Below are 23,757 nucleotides of genomic sequence, written 5' to 3' on the forward strand. Positions count from 1 at the left end.
CCCTTGTCCTGTAGCAAATGCAGAGTGAAGGGAATTTGGGGAAGGTCTACTATGTCCTTGGGGCATCAGTTTTCCAAAAATTGGTTCATGGTTTTCCTTGATAAACTTTAGGACTCCCCTACCCTTCCTGTAGATGAAAAAGCAGACACCGCTGGAACAGAGTCCAATACTGGAAATAAATGTACATTAATAGGAGATGGACCAAATCACATATGGTGCTCCTAAATAAACCATTAGAAAGGAAAAGGTAGATTCTTATATATGGACATGCAAAACTGTTCATTATTAGTTGAAAAACATTTATAGAAAATTAAATGTGTTTAAAAAATTTTTATGTTAAAAAGTTAATTTTATAGAGGTCTAAAGATACATGCAAGTATATACACCAAACTATTAATAATGGTTGTCCTTCCAGGATGAGACTATGGGAAGGTGTTCATTTCTCTGTCTCCGTCTCTCTGACAGGAAAAAAAAAATATATATATATCTATATATATATATATATATGTATATATATAAGTCTCTGCCTGAACTCCTGGTACACAGCTCCTAAAACTATTGAATTCAAATTCCAAAGTGATAAGATCACTAGGAGCATCTTTTATTCTAATGAGAGGACTCTGGGCTGGCTCTTGTATGACTCCTTGAAGAAAGCATGGAATTTTCAGCCCTAGCCACCCTTCTCCAGCCTAGGACACAGTATCTAACAGATCTAATTCCATATTTCTCTTCATCTGGATGTTCATCTGTATTCTTTATCATATCCTTTAATAAAGTGGTACGTGTATTTCCATAAGTTCTTTGGGCAATTAGCAAATTAATTGAACTTAAGGAGGGGTCCTGGGGACCTCTGATTTGTAGCCATGTTGGACAGAAATAATGAATAACCTGGTATATAATGAGTAGTACAACTACTTGGACTGGCATCTGAAGCGGGTGGGGACAGTTTCATGGAACTGAGCCCTTAATCTCTGGGATGTGACACTATCTCCTGGTAGATAGTGTTAGAATTGAGTTAAATTGTAGAACACCCAGCTGGTGTCCTAGACGATTGCTTGTTGTGGGGAAACTACCCCCTCTCCATCATTTGGTGACTAGAAGTGTCCCAAGTGAAGTGTTGTGTGTAATAGTGTTACTGAAAGTAACTTGGGTCCACTTGCCGCATGCAGTAAAGCCAACCTACTTACACTGAGTTGTGGAGAAGGAAACTCCTATGTTTATTTGCAGGGCACCAAACAAGGAGTCCGGGCAGCTAGTACTCAGAAAACCTGAACTTCCTGAAGCCTTTCAGGAAAAGATTTTTGGTTTTTTTTGAAACCTTTTATGTTATGTAAGAGTATGCTGCTGCTTCTGCTGCTAAGTCGCTTCAGTCGTGTCTGACTCTTAGCGACCTCATGGACTGCAGCCTTCCAGACTCCTCCATCCATGGGATATTCCAGGCAAGAGTACTGGAGTGGGGTGCCAGCGCCTTCTCCATGTAAGAGTATAATTGATTACAATGTTGTGTTAGTTTCAGGTATACAGCACAGTGATGCAGTTATGCCTATACATGTATCTATTCATTTTCAAATGGAGAAAGGTTTTCAAGATAGGGTGAGGAAGTGGGGGTTGCGGGGTGTGTGATCCAGTCGTGATATTCTTCTGATTGATTGGTGATGAGATGATGAGGAATTAACATCATCAGTCTTCTAATTCTAACTGGCCTGGGCTCTACATGCTTGTGGGCAGCATATGGTTAACTTCTTCCATCTGGTGGAGGTTTCAGTATCTACAAGATAGTTCAAAGAATTTGACTCAGAATATTATGTCTAGCCCTTGAGGAGGAAGTAACAGTCCTTGATTAATGGCTAAACTATTATTATTTTGTCTCACTTGACTTTTCCTTTCTTCATTTTCTCACTTCTCTGATTAAATTTACTCTTTGGAACTCGTGGAGGGTCTAAGAGGCTGAATTTTTACTACAGACCAGATGGAGGCAGAGGATGTGGTGGGGGGTGGGGTCTGCTCTGAGAAGGCACCCCGTAGTAGGGTCCTGCTCAGTTACAAGTAAAGAAACACAAGAAGGGAGAACTGGGATTTCCCCTAGGTAGGTGGAACAAAGTCCAGGACTGGCCTTTTTTTTTTTTTTTCTTAATTTCCCTCCTCTGTTTAGGACATGATCATATACTATCAGAAAAACCAATAAAGTTATTTTTATTAGAGAAGAAAAATATGTGCAAACTACACAGAAAAGCATTTTGGTTATTTCCTTTTTATCAGCTTTCTTTCACTTCCATCTTCCTGATGTCCCACGGGTTCTCAACTCCACCTGCACATAAGTAGAACTACCTGGGAAGCTTTTTGAAATGCCAGTGCTTGAGTTCCCACCCAGAACAATTGCACCTGGATCTCTGGACAGAGGTAGGGTTAGGCCTATAGGTTATTTTTTAAAGTTCCAAAATGATTCTAAGGTGTAGCAGGGATTGCAAGCCTCTGTATTTTCAAGGAAATTAAACATGAACATGGAGAAGACACTGGCACCCCACTCCAGTCCTCTTGCCTGGAAAATCCCATGGACGCAGGAGTCTGGTAGGCTGCAGCCCATGGGGTCGCTAGGAGTAGCACACGACTGAGCAACTTCACTTTCCCTTTTCCCTTTCATGCATTGGAGAAGGAAATGGCAGCCCACTCCAGTGTTCTTGCCTGGAGGATCCCAGGGATGGGGGAGCCTGGTGGGCTGCCGTCTATGGGGTCGCACAGAGTCGGACACGACTGAAGCGACTTAGCAGCAGCAGCAGCAGCAGCAGCAGCAGCAAGCATGAACAGGTCAAAGTGGCACAACTATATCACTAATTACATTTAGCTTCAGTAACTTTTTAACCGACCCTGGGAGGGAGGGTGTTGGTCATGGAAAAGCTAATTAGGAGAAACTATGTATTCTTCAGGATCACAGGAAATTTTTCGGAGAACAAAATAGGGAACAAAGAGCCCTTCCTTGGGATCAGACTTGGGCTGAATCTCGATACTTGACCAGTTTGGCTTGGACAAGTTACAACTGACTCAAGCCTAAGTTTCCTCATCTGTAGAAGGGAAATGATAAATGCATCCTGTAGGATCATTGTAGGGATCTACACACAGATAATATGTGTTAGATGCCTGGTAGTTGATAGGTGAGTGGCAACTCTATTAATTAGTGATAACAAAGACCTTACTTGGAAGAACTTATTCTAAAGAATGGGGACAAAGTCATGTCCATAAGCTGGCCTGCTGAGGCCCCACACTACTCAAGCCTCTCTGGAGGAAAGAATCCAGCACCTAGAGCAGTGTCTGGCACATAGTAGCTGCTCAATAAGTATTGGCCCTTAAAATCACAGTCTATCCTGAGTCTCCTATTTAATACAGAGTCCTACCCCTGCTTCCTCTGGACTCCTGATTCCTCATAAAGTACTCCCGGCAACAATAGCACCTTTTAGCATTTCATGTAACTTATTCATTCAGTACTGTTTTATTTATCGCTAGTTTCCTCCACCCACTCCCACCCCCGTCTACACTGTAAGTCCCATGAAAACAGGGACTTTTGTAAGTTTTCTGCACTTTTGCATCTCCAGCACCTAGAATAGTGCCCAACTTCCTTGGTGGCTCAGATGGTAAAGGGTCTGTCTACAATGCGGGAGACCTAGGTTCGATCCCTGGGTCTGGAAGATCCTCTGGAGAAGGAAATGGCAATCCACTCCAGTACTATTGCCTGGAAAATCCCATGGACAGAGGAGCCTGGTAGGCTCCAGTCCACGGGGTTGCAAAGAGTCGGACACAACTGAGGGACTTCACTTACTATTCACTTACTATAGCAGGTTATTAATAGACTATCTCTTGGATGAGTCGAATGTGGCTGAAGGGCTAAAGCCCTGGAGGTGGAGTCAGAAGGTCTCTGGGGATCATCACCGAATTCCCTTGTGGTCTTAAAGGTGTTTCCTCTCTCCTATGGGCCTATTTCTCCTTCTGGCTCTGACAGACTTGGTTTTTCAGCCACTGGTCAGGCCTGCCGGGCGGCGTCGCGCCCCCGGTGTCCGCCAGGGGGCAGTCGCACACAGGGCCGGCCCCGCCCACTTCCCGGCGGCCCGCGGTGGGTGGACCCACGAGCCCACGGGTACAGAAGCGGAGACCTGCCTGCGTCGGACTCAGTTGTCAGGCCGCCTGCCCGCCAGCCCTGAACCTGGCCATGTCCTGCTACATCTACCAGCTGCCCTCCTGGGTGTTGGACGACCTGTGCCGCAACATGGACACGCTGAGCGAGTGGGACTGGATGCAGTTCGGTGAGTGGTCCTTTCTGCGACCCCACTAAGCCCCCTCCCCGCGTGTCTACCGTGGTCCTTGATGTCAAGGGCTCTCTCTGCCGCTTTCCTGGGCCCGGGCCTCCCTGTATATCCTCAGGCAGGCGCTGCCCCTTCTCTGTTGGTGATCTGGAAGGTGTGAGGTGATCTCGGACGATTTCTGCTGTTAGTCTGTCGCTAAGTAATGACCGGCTGCACTTCTCTGTTTACGGTAAAGCTGAAAATTACTGCTGTCAGCAATGACTGGTGCTTACTGTTTGCCCGGCCCTGACACAAGCACCTGACACGGATGATCTCATTTAATTTTCACAACAACCTGGAAAGTGCATATTTCTCTTACCCCATCTTACACACCAGGAAAAGGATTTAGAGGTAGAGTCACTTGTGAGGGCAGCCACCTGTGAGAGTCGCTTGTGACACGCGGTTCCTAAGTGGCGGGGTTGGCTTTAAACCCCACCGTCTGGCTCCGCCAGGACATCCTTAACTCCTTGGTGTATTTTCTTTGTTTGCACCTGGTGATTGACTGAGGGCTTGGCATTTTGGGGCATGCTGAGCATGTGGTCCTCAGGCATCCAAACAGAGGTCCGAACTCCAGGCTCCACCAGATCCAACTGGTAACTTTGGCAAGTTACTTAACTTTAGTCTGAGTCTCAGTTTCTTAATCTGTAAACTGGAGGTGGTTGTGAGGAATGAAAATTATATAAAAAGCTCTTGACACTTGTGTGTCAGAGTTTCTTGTAAGTATTAAGGAAGTATTAACAATGACCATTCTTAGTTTTGTTTTTTTTTAAATCGTGAGACTGGTGCCACTTTATTTGAAAGGTAATATCTGTATTTTAAAAAACTGAGATTATGATATATACCATTTGAACAAAGAATGTAATATTTATGTATGGTGGAGAGAATAATACAATGAACCTGCATGTTGTTGTCCACTCAGCTTGAGGAAATAATATATACTTGAACCTCGTAGTTCTCAACCAGGGGCAATTTTGACCCCTTTAGTGAACATTTCTAATGTCTGGAGACATTTTCGGTTGTCTCAGCTTGGGGGGTATAGTGAGTAGATGCCAAGCGTGTCAGTAGCTCAGTTGTGTCTGACTCTTCGAGACACCATGGACTGCAGCCAGGCTTCTCTGTCCATGGAATTCTCCCAGCAAGAATACTGGAGTGGGTTGCCATTTCCTTCTCTAGGGGCTTTTCCCAACCCAGGGATCGAACCCAGGCCTTCTGCATTGCAGGCAGATTCTTTACCGTCTGAGCCATCCAGGGAAGCCAAGGATGTTGGTAATTGCCCTACAACACACAAAACAGCCCCCTCCTCAAAGAACTATCCAGCCTAAAGTGTCAGTAGTGCTGAGGTTCAGAAGTCCTGCTTTAAACCAATCACAAAAATAATACATGCTTATTGCAAAATACTGAGAGAAACAAAGATTAGCCGAAACTCTGCCGCTCAGTGATGCCATTCCTATCATTTGGGTGCCGATAATAACAACAGCAGCAGCCATAACATGAATTACAACCATGTTCCAGCAGAGTGCTAGGCGTCTTATACCTTCTAGTCTCTTTTTTCTCCTAAGCACATGTATTTATGAATATACATTTTCCAAAAATCATATAATTTTTCTAGCCTACTAGCCCACTTTTTTCACTTACACTGTATCACAATTATTTCTCCTTGCCAAGCAGTATTCTTTAGTGACACAGACTTCGATTTTTATTTCAGTGTGTATTTTTATTAACTGTTTAGTGGAAAAAGATAGCAGATGTACTAGGTTAAATGAACAAATCAGGCCCCTGAAAAGTTGTATCTTTCCCTTCCCTGGTCCTCAGCCTCCCCTTTCCTCCCTGCAGAAGCAGTCCCTTGATAACGCATCAGGGCATCTCTGAGAATATCTGTCATCATCTGATTTTCTAGACTGCATTGTGACCCTTTGCTCAGATGATCTGTGATCTAACTACTTTTGACTGTTTCCTGGGTCATGGACAAACACTTTATGTAAGAGACTCTCTAGTTTTTTCCGTGTTGGCCTCAGTTATGAAGGCCAGAACAACTTCTGTTTCTAGGATATTAATTTAGAAGGCACTCCTGTGAAGTTCTTCCTCTTTTTTTTAAACTAAAAAATTTAAAAATTGAATCATAGTTGATTTACGGTGTTGTAACTTCTGCTGAAAAGCAAACTGATTCAGTTATATATGTTTATATATTTTTTAAAAATTCTTTTCCATTGTGGTTTGTTACAGGATATAGGATATAGTTCTCTGTGCTATAAAGTAGGACCTTGTTGTTTATCCATTTAATATATAACATTTTGCATCTGCTAATCCTGAACTCCCAATCCATCCTTCCCCCATGCCCCTCCTTCTTGGCAACAAGTCTGTTCTCCATATATGACAATTAAAAAAAAAAAAAAACAGCACAACTTCATTGAGGTATAATTCACCTACCATGCAGTTCACACATTTAAAGTGAACAATCCAATCACATCTATATATGCAAAGTTGTATATCCATTTCCATATCAATCTTAGAACATTTTAATTACCCCAGAAGGAAACCCTATACCCCTCAACCATCTCTCCCAACACCCCCAAACACACCTCCTGTTTCCCCCCAGCTTTAGGCATTGCCTGTTTTGGACATTTCATATAAATGGAGTAAATCATAAAATATGTACTCCCTTGCAACTGACTTATTTAGCACCTTTCTACAGTTCATCCATATTTTAGTGTGTATCAGTGCTTAATTTCTTTTTATTTATTATTAAATAATATTCCACTGTATGGAGGTACTTCATTTTATTTATTCATCTGACAGCTGATGGACATTTGGGGTTCTTTCCACTGTTTGACTATTATGAGTAATCCTTCTGTGTACATTTGTGTCCGTCTTTGTGTGGCTGTGTGTTTTCATTTCCCTTGATAGATGCCTAGGAGTGGAAGTACTGAGTCACAGCGTAATTGCGTTTGACACTTTGAGGAAGTGTTACACTGTTTTCAGAAATGCATTTACCATTTTACGTTCCCACCAGCTCTGTATGAGGGTCCCGATTTCTCCATGTCCCCCTCCATCCAAGCACTTGTTACTGTCCGTCTTTCTGAGTTTCTAGCCATCTGAGGAGCCATTCGAGGAGGTATGAAGTGATTTCTTGCTGTGGTTTGGTTTGCATTTCCATAATGACTAATGATATTGGGTGTCTCTTCATGTGCATTTGTACATCCTCTGTGGAGAATACCTCTGACCCCTTGGACTCTGGAGACACCAGAATTGCTCAAGGTCCTCAGAGGCTTCCCATTGTGATTTCGGTTATAATCCAAATTCCTCACCAGGCCCACCCCAATGTGAGCCCCACTGACTTTTGTGTGACTCTCCTCCCACACCCAGCTCTTGCTCACCCTGCTCCAGCTATGCTAGCCTCCTTGGTCCAGACTCAGGGCCTTAGTACTTGCTGTTCCCTCTGTCTGGGACATTCTTCCCCCATCTTCCCCAGGGCTGGTTTTCTAGTCTCTTTTAGACTTCTATTGCTGCTGTAACCAGTAACTGCAATTGAATGGTTTAAAAACAGCCTTTATTGTGTTACAGTTCTGGAGGTCAGAAAGCCTAAAATCAAGGTGTTGGCAGGGCAGCTGTCCTTGCAGAGGCTCTAGAGGAGAATCTATTTCCTTGCTTTTGCCGACAAAAAGCAAAGAGTACTCCAGTACTCTTGCCTGGAAAATCCCATGGATGGGACAGCCTGGTAGGCTGCAGTCCATGGGATCGCTAAGAGTCGGACACGACTGAGCAACTTCACTTTCACTTTTCACTTTAATGCATTAGAGAAGGAAATGGCAGGCATTTCTCCAGGCAACCCACTCCAGTGTTCTTGCCTGGAGAATCCCAGGGACGTGGGAGCCTGGTGGGCTGCCGTCTATGGGGTCGCACAGAGGCGGACACGACTGGAGCGACTTAGCAGCAGCAGCAGCAGCAGCAGCAGAGGCTGCCTGCATCCCTTGACATGTGGCCCCTCTTCCACTGTCAAAGACAACAGGGTAGTACCTCCAGCTCTCTCTTCCTCTGCTTCTGTAGTCTTCCCTGAATCTGACACTCCTGCCTCCCGCATATAAGGACCCTTGGGCTCATTCAGATAATCCAGGATAGTCTTATCTCAAAGCCCTTAACTTAATGCCATCTGCAAACTCCCTTCTGTCATGTAAGGTGCCATATTCACAGGTTTGGGGGTTTAGGACACTGATATCTTTGGGGGCATAATCTGTCAGTTCTCAATTCATGTGCCACCTTGTTTGAGAAGCCGACCCTGTCCCCCTTTCTTTTTTTTTAATCTCAGCTCTATGTTTTATTTTCTTCATTTCTCTTAACATGCTATGACCCTGTTCCTTATTTGTCTATGTTTGTCTGTCCCCAGAGAATGTGAGCGCCATCAGGGCAGGAACATCACCTATCTGGTTTGCTTCTGTATTCTCAGTGCCTGGGGCAGTGCCCAGCCCGTGCAGACACTCAGTACCACCTGAGTGAATGATGGGCTGAAGGATGTGGGAATGGTGAGGACGTAAGATGGCCTGGAGCCCCGTGGTCAGCCAGCTGTCTGTGCTGAGTCAGAGGTCACTGGGCTGGGAGCCAGTCATGACCCTCAGGTAACAGCTCCTTGCCAAGGCAGCTCTTCTTGGTTTTCTGTTCAGCACAAGTAATCGTGATTGTCCTTCCAGCTCTAAAGAGTCTCAGCTTCTGCGAGTCTCCTTTTTTTGTTGTTGAAGTTGAAAGACCTTACTGCAAATTCCACAATTTATTCTTTTTTTTTTTCTTTAATGGCATTCTATCTTTTTACTATTACAGATAATGCCAGTTGTTTTAGAAGCGATCATCCCTTAGGGCAGATTGTGATACTGGGGAATGGAGGTGGAAAAATCCATAAAGTGATTCAAAAATCATACAGTCACAAATACGCAAACTTTTTGGATTTGACAATTTGGGCAGATATTGTTTGCCTCCTCTTTGTTCCCCTATGATAGTGACTGCATTGATGTTTCCCCTTGGGGGAAAACAGCCTTCTTACCCTCTCACTCATTCCAGGTGTACTCCGAGGGGCCCTGGGGCAGGGATTCCTTTGTTAGGTGGCTCCCCTTCCTCCTCTCTCATGCATGCACCAGTCTTCGTGTACAGCCCTGCTTTGTCCCTGCCAGCTGTGTGACTTCAGGCAAGTGACTGCCTCTCTCTGAGCCTTTAGTTTCCTCATCTGTAAAATGGGGATGAGTTGCTGAGAGGCTTAGGGGACAAGACATTCTCCCTTTCCCTCAACCAGGAAGGAGTCTGGTTAGTCCAGACAAGGAGCACTTCATCCAAGGGCAGATCATTTCAGGAGACTGTTCCCTCTCTGCTCCAGAGAGCTTTGAAGATGGGCAAGGTTTTCTCCTGTGTCCTGCAGGACTCAGGATCCCAGACCAGGAGGGATGGTCATCATGTACTGTTAACCTTCGGGGATGAAAGCAGGTTTTCATAGAGTAGAGATGGTTTAACAATTACAGCAAGCATTTATATCACAGGTATGTTATCCTATATGTATAACTAATCTAATCCTTGAAACAACCACTGAAGCAGGTGCCATTGTTTTCCTCGTTTGAAAATGAGGAAACTGGGGCACAGGGAGAGGTGAGGGGGCGCCTTCACTAAGCACACTGCACATAAGTAGCAGAGAGAAGATCTGAACCCAGGCCTCAGAATCCAAAGTCTAGGGACTTCCTTGGTGGTCCAGTGATTAAGACTCTGCACTCCCAATGTGGAAGACCTGGGTTCAAACCCTGGTCAGGAGACTGTATCCCACATGTCACAATTAAAGATCCGAGACTGTATCCCACATGTCACAATTAAAGATCCCGAGAGCCGCAACTAAGATCTGGTGCAGCCAAATAAATATTTTTAAAAAAAAGAAAAGAATCCAAAGTCTGATCCCTGAGCCTGTGATTGTAACATCCATCCTGCTGACATAAGCATGTATTTTTATTTCTGATAGAAGAGCCTACAAGAGTATAACCAGTGCTTTCCTTGGGGTCTTCCAAGTAGGGTGATCATGGGGGCTTTGATTTTCTCCCAGTTTCCGAATGTTCCACATGTGATGACCAGGTACTGCTTGTGAGCATTGGGCAAAGAGCCAAAGACTCAGCAGGGCACTCGGCAGTGACTAATCCCGCTAAGATCTATATCTTGTCTTAAGCCTGATTTCAGGGTCTTGTTAAATGCTGACAGGTCAGCGCTGTGAGAGATGTCACTTTCACAGAGCTACAGTGTCCACACTGCAGGGCAACGCCGGGTTTAATTCCTCTTCCTCCCACGTTGCCCGTGAGGAAAGTGCAGCCCACAGAAGTGAGCGCTGCCGCAGTGGAGCCCTGGGGGCGGCTTCCGTTCTTCCCATGACATCATGCTGCCTCCAGAGAGTGGGAGGTGAACCTGTGGACAGAGCTTGTGTGCACGGAGGGCTGGGAAGAAGGGGTTCCTTCCTCTTCCCTCCACTCTTGTCTCTCTGCCACTGGAAGCAGCCCCTGACCCTGCTGACATCACATCCCGGGACCAGGAATCTGGCCTGGGGTTTCCAATGACTAAGGTTGCAACTCAAGAACTTTCCATCTCTAACCGGGCACTTCTCCCAGAGGCTTTCTCTCTGTGGGAGGCTGTCACAACCTTCCCCATTCCTCCAAAGGAACAGGGACTGTCCAGTAGGATCATGTCCCTCCCCGGCTCTGAGGTGTTTCATAGTGTTCTGTTGTCTGTGGGTCTTAGGATCAGGTTCAGATGGTAGCCTGGCAATGAAACTCCATCGTTATGTGATCCTGGGCTCTTGTCTTGCTCTTCCCGACTCAGTTCACTTATGTTTGTATATTTTCAAACAGAAAAGCTCTGTGGACTTCGGGTTGACTCACCACTGTATCTCTGGAGCTTGTCACAGGCCTGGAGCTCAGTAATATTTTGTTGAATGAATGTATGACTTGATGTTCACATAGATATCTGCTCCATGATTTCTGAAATCCTGAAACTGAAGTCTGATCGTTTTTGTCCTAGTTTAAAAATAAATAAATAAATGCCTGCCTCACTTCAGGAAACTCAGCAGAATACTACGTGACCATTCAAAGATGCTAAATATGAAGAGCTTGTAACCAACTTGAAAAATGCTTACGGTATAATGTTAGTAAATAAGGTCTAGATACACATTCTTTCTTACAGTCTGGCAACAACTGCATCCAGAAACACACCTGTCTGTTTTGATGGGGAGAGTCTTAGAAATGGAAAGTATCCTAGTGGGACACTGTGTCATTTATTAGTTTTTTCGCCCCTGCGTTTTCCAAGTTTTCTTTAGCAAACAACCATTAACTTTATAATAAAAAATGAAAAGAAGGAATGTGTTAGTTTTAATATTGTAGACAGTGCGTGCATGCTCATGGCTTCAGTCATGTCCGACTCTTTGCGGCCCTGTGGACTGTAGCCTGCCAGGCTCCTCTGTCCATAGGATTTCCCAGGCAAGAATACTGGAGTTGGTTGGCATGCCCTCCTCCAGGGGATCTTCCCAACCTGGGGATCTAACCCAAGTCTTCTGCGTCTCCTGCATTGCAGGTGAACTCTTCACCGCTGAGCCACCAGGGAATCCCACTGTAGACAGTAGCCCCCTGTAAATTGTACAGTGCTTCAGAGTCGGCAGAGTGCTTTTTAGATCCATGGCTCTCTTGCTCCTTATAACAGTTCTGTGAGGATGGCGGGCTGTGGATTCATTGATTCATTCATTCAGTCCCCCCTGCCAGGGCTGGGACTTAGAGGTGAGGAGAATGAGATGCCCAGGGCAAAACTGTAGGAGGCATCTACTCTCCGGCTGCTTCAGGTGCAGGACCAGCCCTGAGAGTGAGCACTTCCTTAACACGGCCTCACTTTGGTCCTGGCCCTGCCTCCACTCTGTGCCAGGCATTCTTCTCTGTTCTGAGGCTCTAACAGTGCCTACATGGGGCTTCTGTTTGGAAGGGAAGACAGGCAAAGTTCCTTCACATTCTGTTACACTTGAGGAAAATGAGGCTCCCATCCCCCTGGGGAAGTGTCTTGCCCATAGCAAATAAGCAGCTAAAGCTCAAAGGCCCCTGACCCTCTTGTCCAGTGGTCTTTCTCCTAAGTCTTGCGTGGCAGCCCAGGGTGACATTTACATTCAAGTGTGAGCATGCTGGTCCTGGTGGTGATGAATGACTTGGGCTGCCAGTGGAGCCCGACTCATGGTGGAATTTCAGGTAGAGTGAGGGGCAGGCGGCTTTGTGATGGACGGAGCCGGGCCAGCCTGGGGACCCTCTGGTGGAGGGACTGCCCTTCTGACTCTGAATTATTTTTTCGTGCTCACCTTCCAGCCTCCTACGTGATCACAGACCTGACCCAGCTGCGGAAGATCAAGTCCATGGAGCGGGCCCAGGGTGTGAGCATCACGCGAGAGCTACTGTGGTGGTGGGGCATGCGGCAGGCCACCGTCCAGCAGCTGCTGGACCTCCTGTGCCACCTGGAGCTCTACCGCGCCGCCCAGATCATCCTCAACTGTGAGTCCCCACAGTCCCCTCACAGCCAGCAGGGCCTGCGCTTTCTGGCCTTAAAAGCTTTCCTGATCTTAAAAACACTGCTTACCACCCAAATAAGAAACTAATAACAGTGGTCACCCCCAGGGAGAGGAATGGTGTGGCCAGGGAAGCAGGAGTTGGAGAGAGATTTTATTTTATTGATTTTTTTGATTGTCAGTCTCTTGCATCTTTTAAATGTTGGTTCTCTGTTGCGAAAATAAATAGAAATTTTAAAATAGCTATAACATAACAATTCAAGAAAGTCGGCAATAAAAATTATTTATGTCCTCATCCCGTTTCCCAATTTGGCATACCAAGAAGTAACCACTAGTTATAATTTCTTGTCTATTTTCCTAGAAATTTTCTAGGCAAATGTTCATATGTATCTGCTACACTTTTAATACAGATGGCAGAGAGAAGACCATGCACTCAGATGTCCCCTTGTTTTCACCTGGCAGTTGATCTTCCAGGCTGTTTCATATTGAGATCTTCTGTCAGCAGTGACATTGTATTCCTATGACATACTGTATGGTGATTTATTGATAGATGTTCGGGTTGCTTCTAGCAGTTGCCTATTGTATACAGTGTTGGGACACACACCTCATTTGCACACATGTGACTCTAGTTGTGGGATGATTTTCCCAACATTGAAATGGCTGTTTTGAAAGTTTGTATATTTTAAGTTTTGATGAATTCAGTACCAGTGTTACAAACTGCCCCCCCCTAGAAATATGGCCATGATGGGAATATATTAACAGGTAATAAATAATAACCTCCCTACCTTGAAGGGTGTCAGTGAAACTGAAGAAATAGAATATGTCAAGGGCCTGGTGTTCAGCCAGTTCTCAGCAGAGGCAGGGGGATGAGGGGGCGTGATAATATACACTTGGGCCCCCCAGCCCCATGTTCCCAAAGAGACCCTTTCAGTGTGGGGCAGTGAGCCAGGCCTCTCACAGGTACCTACTGAGCCCCTGCCCAGTGCCTGGTGCTGTCCGAGGTCCTGGAATACAGGTGGGAAAGCAGCAGGTCCTGTGCTCTCATGGAGAGCTTAGTGATGGGGAGACGGCAGATAAGAAAACAAGTAAAAATAATGGGAGGGAGGGACTGAGTAGGGGAGCCTTCTAGAACATGGTGGTCATGAAAGGCCCATCTGGGGAGGTGAAGATGGAGGAGTGAAAAGAAGGCACCCGTGAGAGGAGTTGGAGTAAGAGCCCAGGGGAGAGGGAACAGCCTGTGCGAAGGCCCAGGGGTGTTGAAGGAACTAGTATAAAGCTGGTGTGAGAGGTAGACAGCAGGGCATTCAGAGCCCCACTGGACTGTGGGAGACCTGTGGGCCCTGGAATTGTCCTGTCTGGGGTTCCTGCGCTGGGAATAACCTGACTGAACCAACAGACCTCAGTTCAGCACCTGCCTTCTGGAATCAGGGAGGGCTTTCAGGAGGAGGAGTGGGACTTAGAGCCCTCCATCCTGAGATAAATCGGGACCTCTCAGAGTGGCCTATAGGGGGAGACACACAGTGGTCGGTATGACCAACACCTGTCCGGTGTAACTGCTGGCAGATCCCTCTCTGGCTTGTCTGCAGCCCCAGAACCTGACATGTGGCACACTCTGAGTTGAGTAGATTTGCTTTCAAACATTTTTTTCATGTTTTGATAGAATTCGTGATAAACTCTGAATGGGATCAAAAAGAGGTGAGGAAATTTGTGCCTGTCCAAGGATGCTAAAAAGAGAGAAGGGAAAAAAGAGAGAGCTGTGGAGAGTGGGGACTGCAGAGTGGAGCAGGAAAGCTGTTGTTGGGTCAGGTCAGCCAGAGTGGAGGGACGTCCAGCTCAGGCCACTTTAGGGAGGATACCGGTTTAGGGTACTGGGAAGCTGCAGAGGGGTCTGGAGGCCTAGGGAAATTGAGGAATTGAGACACATCTCTCGTTGGACACACCGGTTTGCCATTGACGTCAGAACCTGACTGTTGACTAATCTTGAACATGTTCTTAACAATTTGAGGTCAACACACAGTTTAATGCCAGATTCAGAGAAACACTCATTGCAGTGTGCCACTGACGAGGCACTTTTGAGGGGCCAGGCGCTGAGCTTGGCTCCTCCCAGAACCCCCTCGAGGTGGGTGCTCTAAGGAGCCCCTTCTCCTGCTAAGAGGACACTGAGGTCAGGAATGGCTCAGAGCCTCCCCCAAGGGCACAAGTCTGGTCACACTCAGGCGCGTCTGGACCAGAGTCCTCATTCTTAGCTTTTCTCATGGGAACTTCACTGCACGCAGTGTTTGGTCTTCCAGGAAACAGTTATCTGTCAGCCTTTCTTCCTAGAACTTTACTCAGTTCCCTACTTTCCTGTTCCAACCTGTAACCTCTGAGGACTGTGAGAGTCTGCCTCTGTTCCCCATTCCTCCTTAGCTCTGCTGATTAAAATTGCCTGAGGAAGAGAGATTTGTTTTGGGATTTCGGTCGTGTTTTCACTATTGCTTTCAGTCCTCAGGCAATACACTTCCCCTTTCGGTATCTTGGGGGTTTTTTGGGTTTTGTTTTTCTGTGTGTTTTTTTTTAATTCGGAAAAAAAAAGGTGCCGTAAATCTTGGTCACTTTTTGAAGTTGAATACAAAAGGCATGAGTGAGGCATATTAAATTTCTGTTATTCCAGCCGATTAGATCAGTTTTCCCTTCCCTAATTGTTAACATTGCTTTTGTTTAGTGGGATTTCCAAGGCAAGAATACTGGAGTGCGTTGTCATTTCCTTCTCCGGGGGAACTTCCCGACCCGGGGATTGAACCTGCGTCTCTTGCATTGGCAGGTGGATTCTTTACCACTGTGCCACCTGGGAAGCCCTAACTGTAGCATTAGTTAAACCTCGCTTTGCATTTACTTGTGGCAGGCGAGTGTATTCTCCTCGGTTCTGTCTTGTCACAACAAAGATTTGGAGCCATGGACATTAAAGCCCTCTGCGCATCACAGCTCTTGGGTCTTGGACAAACCGTGTTATAACTCTCAGACAAATCAGTGTTACAGCTCTGTTTTATTTAGAAGACAGCAGGAGTGTGAGGGCATGCCAACCCAAAGACGCGAAGAGGAGAGTGGAGAAGCGCGCCACCTCGCAGGGGACGTGGGGAGGGGGAGGGAGGGAGAGAGAGAGAGCGCGCGCGAGAGCGCGCACAGGCGTGTCGGGAGAGAGAGAGCCAGAGAGAGAACAAGCATGCTTTGGCTCCTCCTTTTATATGTTTTTTCCTCCCCCTGGGCCTGCCCTATGCAAATTGGGTTTAGCCGGGAGTGCTGTTTGTTCTTCCTGAGGTCTTCATTCCTGTCCTCGGACCTTCCTTTGTTCTATTTTTGCGGGCTTTTCCCTTCCTTGTCTTTTAGCCACTGCCATTTTGGACTCCTGTTTTCTATTCTAGCTACCTAACATTTGCTGAAGATTGTTTATGAGCTTGCTCAGCTGCCCGTAGCAGTTTGAGAACCTGACTTCTGCCCACCACTTTTCAGAGAACTTTAAGACTAGGTTTGATAAAAACAGAACTTGAAAACCAGACACCAAAAGTCCCACATATAAAGCCTCAGAGACTTAAGACTTTAGGTAATATATTTGTATTTAGCAGAGACCTTCCGAAGGTTGTACCTGAACCAGAAGGCTGAGTGTGGGGTTCACAGGGGTCCACACATGTGTCCTGTCTCTTGAAATCATGTCCTTCAGTGGGCTGCTGGTCTCATTGTGTAAAGAGCTGAGTGTGTGGGTCTCTGTTCCTTGATATTTTCTCAGCCTTAATTGCCAAGGCCATTAATATTCAATTGTCAGACATTAAATGTTATAAGAATTAGAATAAACTAGTACAGAAGCCGTCAGAGAAGGCATTGGCAACCCACTCCAGTACTGTTGCCTGGAAAATCCCAGGGATGGGGGAGCCTGGTGGGCTGCCGTCTATGGGGTCGCACGGAGTCGGACACGACTGAAGTGTCTTAGTGAGTAGTAGTAGTAGTAGTAGTACAGAAGCCATACCATTCCTTTTTTTGGCAAATCTGCTTGCCAGGGTCAACCCTTTTTACTCCTTTCGCTGTTTCTTGGCAGTTTCCTATGTTAGCATCCCAGGTTCATTGCTGTGACTAAGGGCAGACTACAGTGACTTAAATAAGATTTTAAAAAGACTCTGTGCCTCCACACATGCCTTCCAGCCAACAAGAAAGGCACGATCCCCTGGGAATTGCAGTGTAACCTCCCTTCACAGGCCATTGGCCAGGGTTGCAAGGGAAGCTAGGAAATGTGATCTGTAGCTGGGAGCCTGTGTGCCCGACTAAAATGTCTATTACTCTAGAAGACGAGGGGATACATGTTGGAGGGACAGCTCTCTTCCTTTGGCCCTTTGCTTTGGGCCACCCAAATAGCTGTATGTATCCTTTTTCCCACAAACACTACATGCTCACCCTTTCCCCAAGGAGTCTCTTTTGGCAAGGGGAGTGAGTCCTTTGCTTGGTCCATCTGGCAGCCCCTTGTTCTTCTTAGTTGACCAGTGATTCTTAAAGTGTATTCCTTAGACTTCTAAGGCTCAGCGTCCCCTGGGAACTTGTTAGAAATGCAGGTTCTTCGGGCTTACCTCAGTTGCCAGTATAGATAAAGGTTAAGAACTGCTGTTCCAGCATCTGGTTCTCTGATTTCTGACCCTGTTTTGAGGGCTGGGGTAGGTATTGGTGGAGCTTCCCTGCTATCTGTTCCCTGTGGTCTCATCAGAAGTGGGAACTTCTAAAAAAAAAAAAAAAGAAGTGGGAACTTCTGAAAAGGCTGGCCTTATAGGGGGCTACATGGCTTTTATAGCTCCCTTCCTGCTTGGGAGAGGTGATTTGGGGGCCTCAGAGAAGCTGTGGGGTCAAATAATGGCCAGCTTTTGTCACACCAGGCTTGTGGTTTCTTTGGCAATACATTTCCCTCAAAATGCTAGAAATTTCTGGTCTCTTGGCTTCTCTAATCAGTTCTGTATGTGACAACCGCAGCTGATGATCCAGCCTAGATAACTTGGTTCTTAGCCCTGAAAGATTTGATCTTTTATTTAGTGGCCTAGGTACTCAGCCTGCCCCTCCCAACTTCCTCCTAATTTAAGGCACATACCTGGAGCCTCCCCTGAGGCCACCTGAAACAATAACTTGGATGGGACAGAAGTGTTCTTCTTTTGACTCTTGCTTCTGGGCTCTGTGTCTGGCAGATAGTGGTGGACTGAGAATTAGATCAGTGGTGGACTGAGAAGTGTGGATTAAAAGAAGGGTTGGGGCCATGCTATCACCTCCTGCTGGGACTTTCCCTTTGGGACCCCTGACAGGGGACGTGGTTCTTGGTCAACTTGGATTTTCTACTACAGGCCGCATCATCATTTTCATCTCCGCTTTAACATGGTCTGGCTCCACAGGAGTTCTTCTCCCTTTGTTGGAGGTCTCTTGAAAAAAAAGCCACATATACCAAGCCTCGGAACATTTTCAGCTTCTCCATTTAGAGTTACGGGATTTCTTAGCACATGGACTGCCTTCCGCTGCCTTTGGTCTGAGGAGAGTAATCAGCTTTCCAGCCTGCCATACTGGTCCTTGCCACCTCTAACATTATTATTTTGATCTGACTCCTATGTGTTGTGCTTAGTCATTCAGTCGTTTCCGACTCTTTGAGACCTTATGGCCTGTAGCCCGCCAGGCTCCTCTGTCCATGGGGATTCTTCAGGCAAGAATATTGGAGTGAGTTGCCATGCCCTCCTCCAGGGGATCTTCCCAACCCAGGGATTGAACCTATGTCTCCTGCATTGCAGGCAAATAATTTACCAGATGAGGTACCAGGGAAACCCTGGCTCCTATAAGAATGGCCAAATTAACAATGGGTTAAACTAAAACAAGATTTCTCTCCATTAGTAGTGTGTGTGCTGGCAAAAAGGCTGATAGGGTGGATCCACAGTGTCAGGGATTCAAGCTTTTTTTCTACCTTATCCTGCTGAACATGTGGTTTCCAGCTTGTGGTTTGAGATACTCTCTTCAGCTCCTCTTCTCTTTTCCATATTCCAGGCAGCAGAAAGGGGTGGGGACTTTTCTCTCCTTCTAAGGGTATAAGCTGAAAGATGTACTTTTATCACTTCATTCAGTTCAGTTCAGTTGCTCGGTTGTGTCTGACTCTTTGTGACCCCATGGACTGCAGCACACCAGGCCTCCCTGTCCATCACTAACTCCCGGAGTTTACCCAAACTCATGTCCATTGAGTAGGTGATGCCATCCAACCATCTCATCCTCTGTCGTCCCCTTCTCCTCCCACCTTCAATCTTTCCGAGCATCAGGGTCTTTTCCAATGAGTCAGCTCCTCGCATCAGGTGGCCAATGTATTGGAGTTTCAGCTTCAGCATCAGTCCTTCCAATGAACACTCAGGACTGATCTCCTTTAGGATGGACTGGTTGGATCTCCTTGCTGTCCAAGGGCCTCTCAAGAGTCTTCTCCAACACTACAGTTCAAAAGCATCAATTCTTCAGCGCTCAATTTTCCTTATAGTCCAACTTTCACATCCATAAATGACTACTGGAAAAACCATAGCCTTGACTAGATGGACCTTTGTTGGCAAAGTAGTGTCTCTGCTTTTCAATATGCTGTCTAGGTTGGCCGTAACTTTCCTTCCAAGGAGTAAGCGTCTTTTAATTTCATGGCTGCAGTCATCATCAGCAGTGATTTTGGAGCCCAAAAAGATAAAGTCTGCCACTGTTTCTACTGTTTCCCCATCTATTTGCCGTGAAGGGATGGGACCAGATGCCATGATCTTAGGTTTCTGAATGTTGAGCTTTAAGCCAACTTTTTCACTCTCCTCTTTCACTTTCATCAAGAGGCTCTTTAGTTCTTCTTCACTTTCTGTCATTACTGTGGTGTCATCTGCATATCTGAGGTTATTGATATTTCTCCCGGCAATCTTGATTCCAGCTTATGCTTCATCCAGCCCAGCATTTCTCATGATGTACTCTGCATGTAAGTTAAATAAGCAGGGTGACAATATACAGCCTTGACGTACTCCTTTTCCTATTTGGAACCAGTCTGTTGTTCCATGTCCAGTTCTAACTGTTGCTTCCTGAGCTGCATACAGATTTCTCAAGAGGCAGGTCAGGTGGGCTGGTATTCCCATCTCTTTATTAAGTTCTATTTACTGGAACCTAGTCACATGACCATAATTAGCTGCAAGGGAAGTCTGAATGTAGCTTAAAAATGTAGTTTTTATCCGGGCAGCTGTCTGTCTAGCTAAAACTTCTAGAATGTAGGAAGACAAGGGGAATGGATATTCTCACCACATTTGCACTATCTCTAAATAATATGCTTATCCTGTTCTTTTCATATATATCAATTTAAATATTATCCATTAACTTCCTAGAAGAGAATTTGGCTCTACATGTTGCAGTAAAAAGGAAAAACAAGATATGAGTTTTTCTTTTTCCCTTTTCTGGGAATAAAGAAGATAAAGATAAAAATCAGTGAGCAGGCCTGAACATTCCTTGTTTTTTTTAGTCTAACTGATCTTAGTTTTGCAGGTCAGTAACTAAGTTTGCTTTTCTGCCCTCTAACTCTGCCGGAGCTACAATGCACATTTTCTTCTTTGACTCTATGCTAAATACACCCCCTATCTGGTGTTTACCCTTACAACACCCTTCCCCTTGTAGTTACACATCAAAAAGAGGGCCGCAGAGCCCCCTATCAGACTCAACTATTGGATTACCGATGCCAGTTTATGACTGTCTTTGAAACAAGAGGAAAAAATCAAGATCCTATCACCTTTGTTCCTCATCACCATCTCATGACTGCAAGCCCTTGCCTTGTAGAAGTCCCTAGACTCTTTCTTCATGGAGGAGGGACGCAGTTCTGGAGGCATGAGCCTACTATGTTCCCCTGTCTACTGGCTGAGAATAAAAGCCATCTTTCTATTTCCTCCAAACTCTGTCTCCGTATTTTTAATTTAAATTTGGTGGGCAGAGAAGGCCAAGATTTTGGCTGGCAACATACATACCTCCTCTCCCTGTTCCTCCCAATACGTGTACAGCCATACATTTATATCCTCTGTAATCTGTAGCTGGATTTTTAGTTCCTCTGTAGTCCATAGGTTGTTGTTCTAACTTTTAACGAATATCATTACATATTTGATTAATTTTCCATCAGCTCTAGACAGTACCCTTTTTTTTAAAAGATATCTTTTGATGTGGACCATTTTTAAAGTCTTTATTAAATTTGTTACAACTTATTTTCTGTTATATGTTTTGGTTTTTTGGCCAAGAGGGATCTTAGCTCCCTTACCAGGAATCAAACCTGCATCCCCTATACTGGAAGGCAAATTCTTAACCACTGGACCACCAGGGAAGTGCCTAGGCAGTCCCTCTTGATGCTTCACTTTGTAAGATGAAGTGACTTTACTTTGCCCTTTCTCTCCCCTCTCCGCTCTCACCTCCCAACTTCCGCCAGAGACCAGACCTAAAGTGACTTTCCATGGATGTCTTCACATCCAGGCTCTTCTGAGGCCACAGGGAAGAGCAGGGTCTTAAGTGAGGCCCCAGTCTCTGAGTCAGCGTAGGAAGAGGAATGGGGCCTTTGTATTGGATTGAAAACTGTCCTTTTGTGGTAGGGAAAGTACCGTACGCATAGGCTGTCGGCAGGGTGACTCATGGTTTAGAGTAGCATTTCCCAAATCACGTGCCCGTGTGCTCCAGCAAGTTAACCGCCTGCAAACAAAGGGTTCGTGAAAACATAACCTTGGGCAATCCGTATGCTTTATCATCCCCCCTAAGATACACACCAATGTTTTAAGGCTCTGATAAGTTCTGTAGCAAAGGAACCTATTTAGGCCAGTATTTTCCATTTACATTTGACTATGGGAGCCCTCTTTTCATTTGATACTTATTAATATTCCCACGGCATCAGTACACAGTGGGAGTCACTGCTCTAGTAAATGGTGGCCATGGTGCAGTTGTTGGGCATCCCAGGGGAGCCTCACGATGGAGAACCGGGGGCATCAGGGGCGGCATTCACATGGGCAGGCCAGCATCAGAAGAGTCTGACCCTGGGACCTAGGGTCAACCATCCCCCTGGGGCTTAAAACCTGAGAGTCCTTCTCCTGATGGGGACTTTTCCTGACCACCAGGCTTAGGGAGAGGGCTGTGTGCTGGCATCTGGGGGTCTCAGGAGCTAGAATCAAGGCAGAGGCCAAACTATCAGAGCTGTGGCTTCCAGCCAGAAGTAGGTTGGCTGTCATCACGACTGAGCTTCAGAGCTGATGACATGCCACTGACGTGGGCACAGGAGCTGAACCTACCAACAGCAGTGGTCTGATGGCTCTAGCTCTGGGCATGCAGGCATGAAACCAGCTGTGCCTGACCTCTGAGGTGGAACTCTCCCTTGTTCTTCCCCATAGGGAGCTAGATGCACAGAATCTGGAGAGGAGCGTCAGCAGTGAACTGAGGCATGTTATCAAGTGCCCACCGTGTGCTAGGTGCCAAGGACACTGCAGTGAAAATATAGACTAGATCTCAGACCTGAAGGAGTGTGCAGTTTAGTTGAGGCTGGATATGAACAGGATGACGGCATGGAGATGGGTACCCAGCCGCAGCAGGAGTGCTCAAAGAAGTGTAGGTAGGTAGGTAGGAGGGTGGGAGAGGGGAAGGTTTGATTTCATCTGGGGAAGCTTCCCTGAGGAACTGAAACTTGAGTCTCCACTCAAAGGATGGGTGGGCCAACCACACAGGCCTTTGCAGGCAGAGGGAACAGCGTGTGCAAAGGCCCAGTGGTGGAAAGGAGCGATGCCTGGCCGTGGTCAGGTCCGCTTTCATCAGGAGTGATGGGAAGGTTTGGGAGGGAGTATCCCCGCTGCTCTGGCCGTGGTGGGGAACAGGGGCTTCTGAGGTTCGAGGTGTCAGCTGAATAGGAGAGCAAGAAGTTTCTGGAACCTGAAGGGACTCCAAGGGAAGTGAAGCAGGTTTCTTCTTTCCATCTGCTGCTGTCATCTTCCTGGGAGTTTGTTCTTTCAAGTTTCCCAATTTTCACACAGTCTTTTCTTAGTTGAGCAACCTTCACAGTTTCTAACTTTAGTTTGGTGGCTCAGCCAAAGTCATTTCCTTCCTGGAGCTGGGCTCTCGCTGGGTGGGGAGTTTCTGTCTGTTGTCCAGATTCCTAAAGTGAAATGGAAGAGAACAAACCCTTTCTCTCCCAAAGAGGCTGAGCAGTTGCAAGGACCAGACAGGGCTGGTGTGTGTGTCCTCCTGGAGACTTCCCCAACATCCGCTCCTTTCCTACCACTGCTGCTGCTGCTGGGAACAACAAAGTGTAGGAAGGACTCAGGTCCTAGGACCCTAGGAGACTTGTCCCTGGTGGTGGCACTGCACTGGACCAAGAGCCCCCCGCCCCTCCCCCCACATCCCAGCCAGAGTCATGCTACCTGAGTGCTAGTTATAACTGGTATTTAGCACCTGATGTGCTGGGCAAGTACCTTACCTCACAGATCTTGCTACTCTCATTTCATGGATGAGGAAACTAAGATGCAGGGATTAAGTCACCCAAAGCCTCACAGCGAGTAAGCAATGGGCCGGGAAGGGATGCAGGTCGGCTTGACCTTAACTCCAGCTGGGGGACATCACCAGATGGCATCAAGTCTCACTTTCCCCTCTGAAACACAGGCACAGACATTGTCCTGTCTGATTGTCTCATAAACGGGGAAGCTTCAGAACATAAGTGGCACTAGGCTTTCTGAACATCCTTGCTGTGTGACTCAGCATGATCTCCTGACCCTCCTTCCACACATTAGTGAGTCCACTGGAAATGAGCGAGGCTTTGATCACTGTGGGTTTCTTGGGAGTCCATGTGAGCGTGGACAGAGGGGCACATGCGGCGCCTTTCAACCAGTCCCC

At 46.4% G+C, this 23,757-nt stretch overlaps 1 protein-coding gene across 1 annotated transcript in view; it reads left to right on the forward strand.

Moving 5' to 3' along the window:
- Positions 1-4,127: 4,127 nt before the first annotated feature.
- The window catches only part of IRAK2 (interleukin 1 receptor associated kinase 2), a 54,298-nt gene continuing 34,668 nt past the window's right edge, over positions 4,128-23,757 (forward strand). Inside the window, exons 1-2 of the mRNA XM_040246106.1 lie at positions 4,128-4,292; positions 12,677-12,859. Of these exons, the coding sequence (XP_040102040.1) occupies positions 4,199-4,292; positions 12,677-12,859 (277 nt within the window). The 5' untranslated portion in view covers positions 4,128-4,198. The remainder of the gene's footprint in view (positions 4,293-12,676; positions 12,860-23,757) is intronic.

The sequence above is a fragment of the Oryx dammah genome, unplaced genomic scaffold (genome assembly GCF_014754425.2).
Source record: "Oryx dammah isolate SB20612 unplaced genomic scaffold, SCBI_Odam_1.1 HiC_scaffold_9, whole genome shotgun sequence".
In the NCBI taxonomy this organism is placed as follows: domain Eukaryota; kingdom Metazoa; phylum Chordata; class Mammalia; order Artiodactyla; family Bovidae; genus Oryx; species Oryx dammah.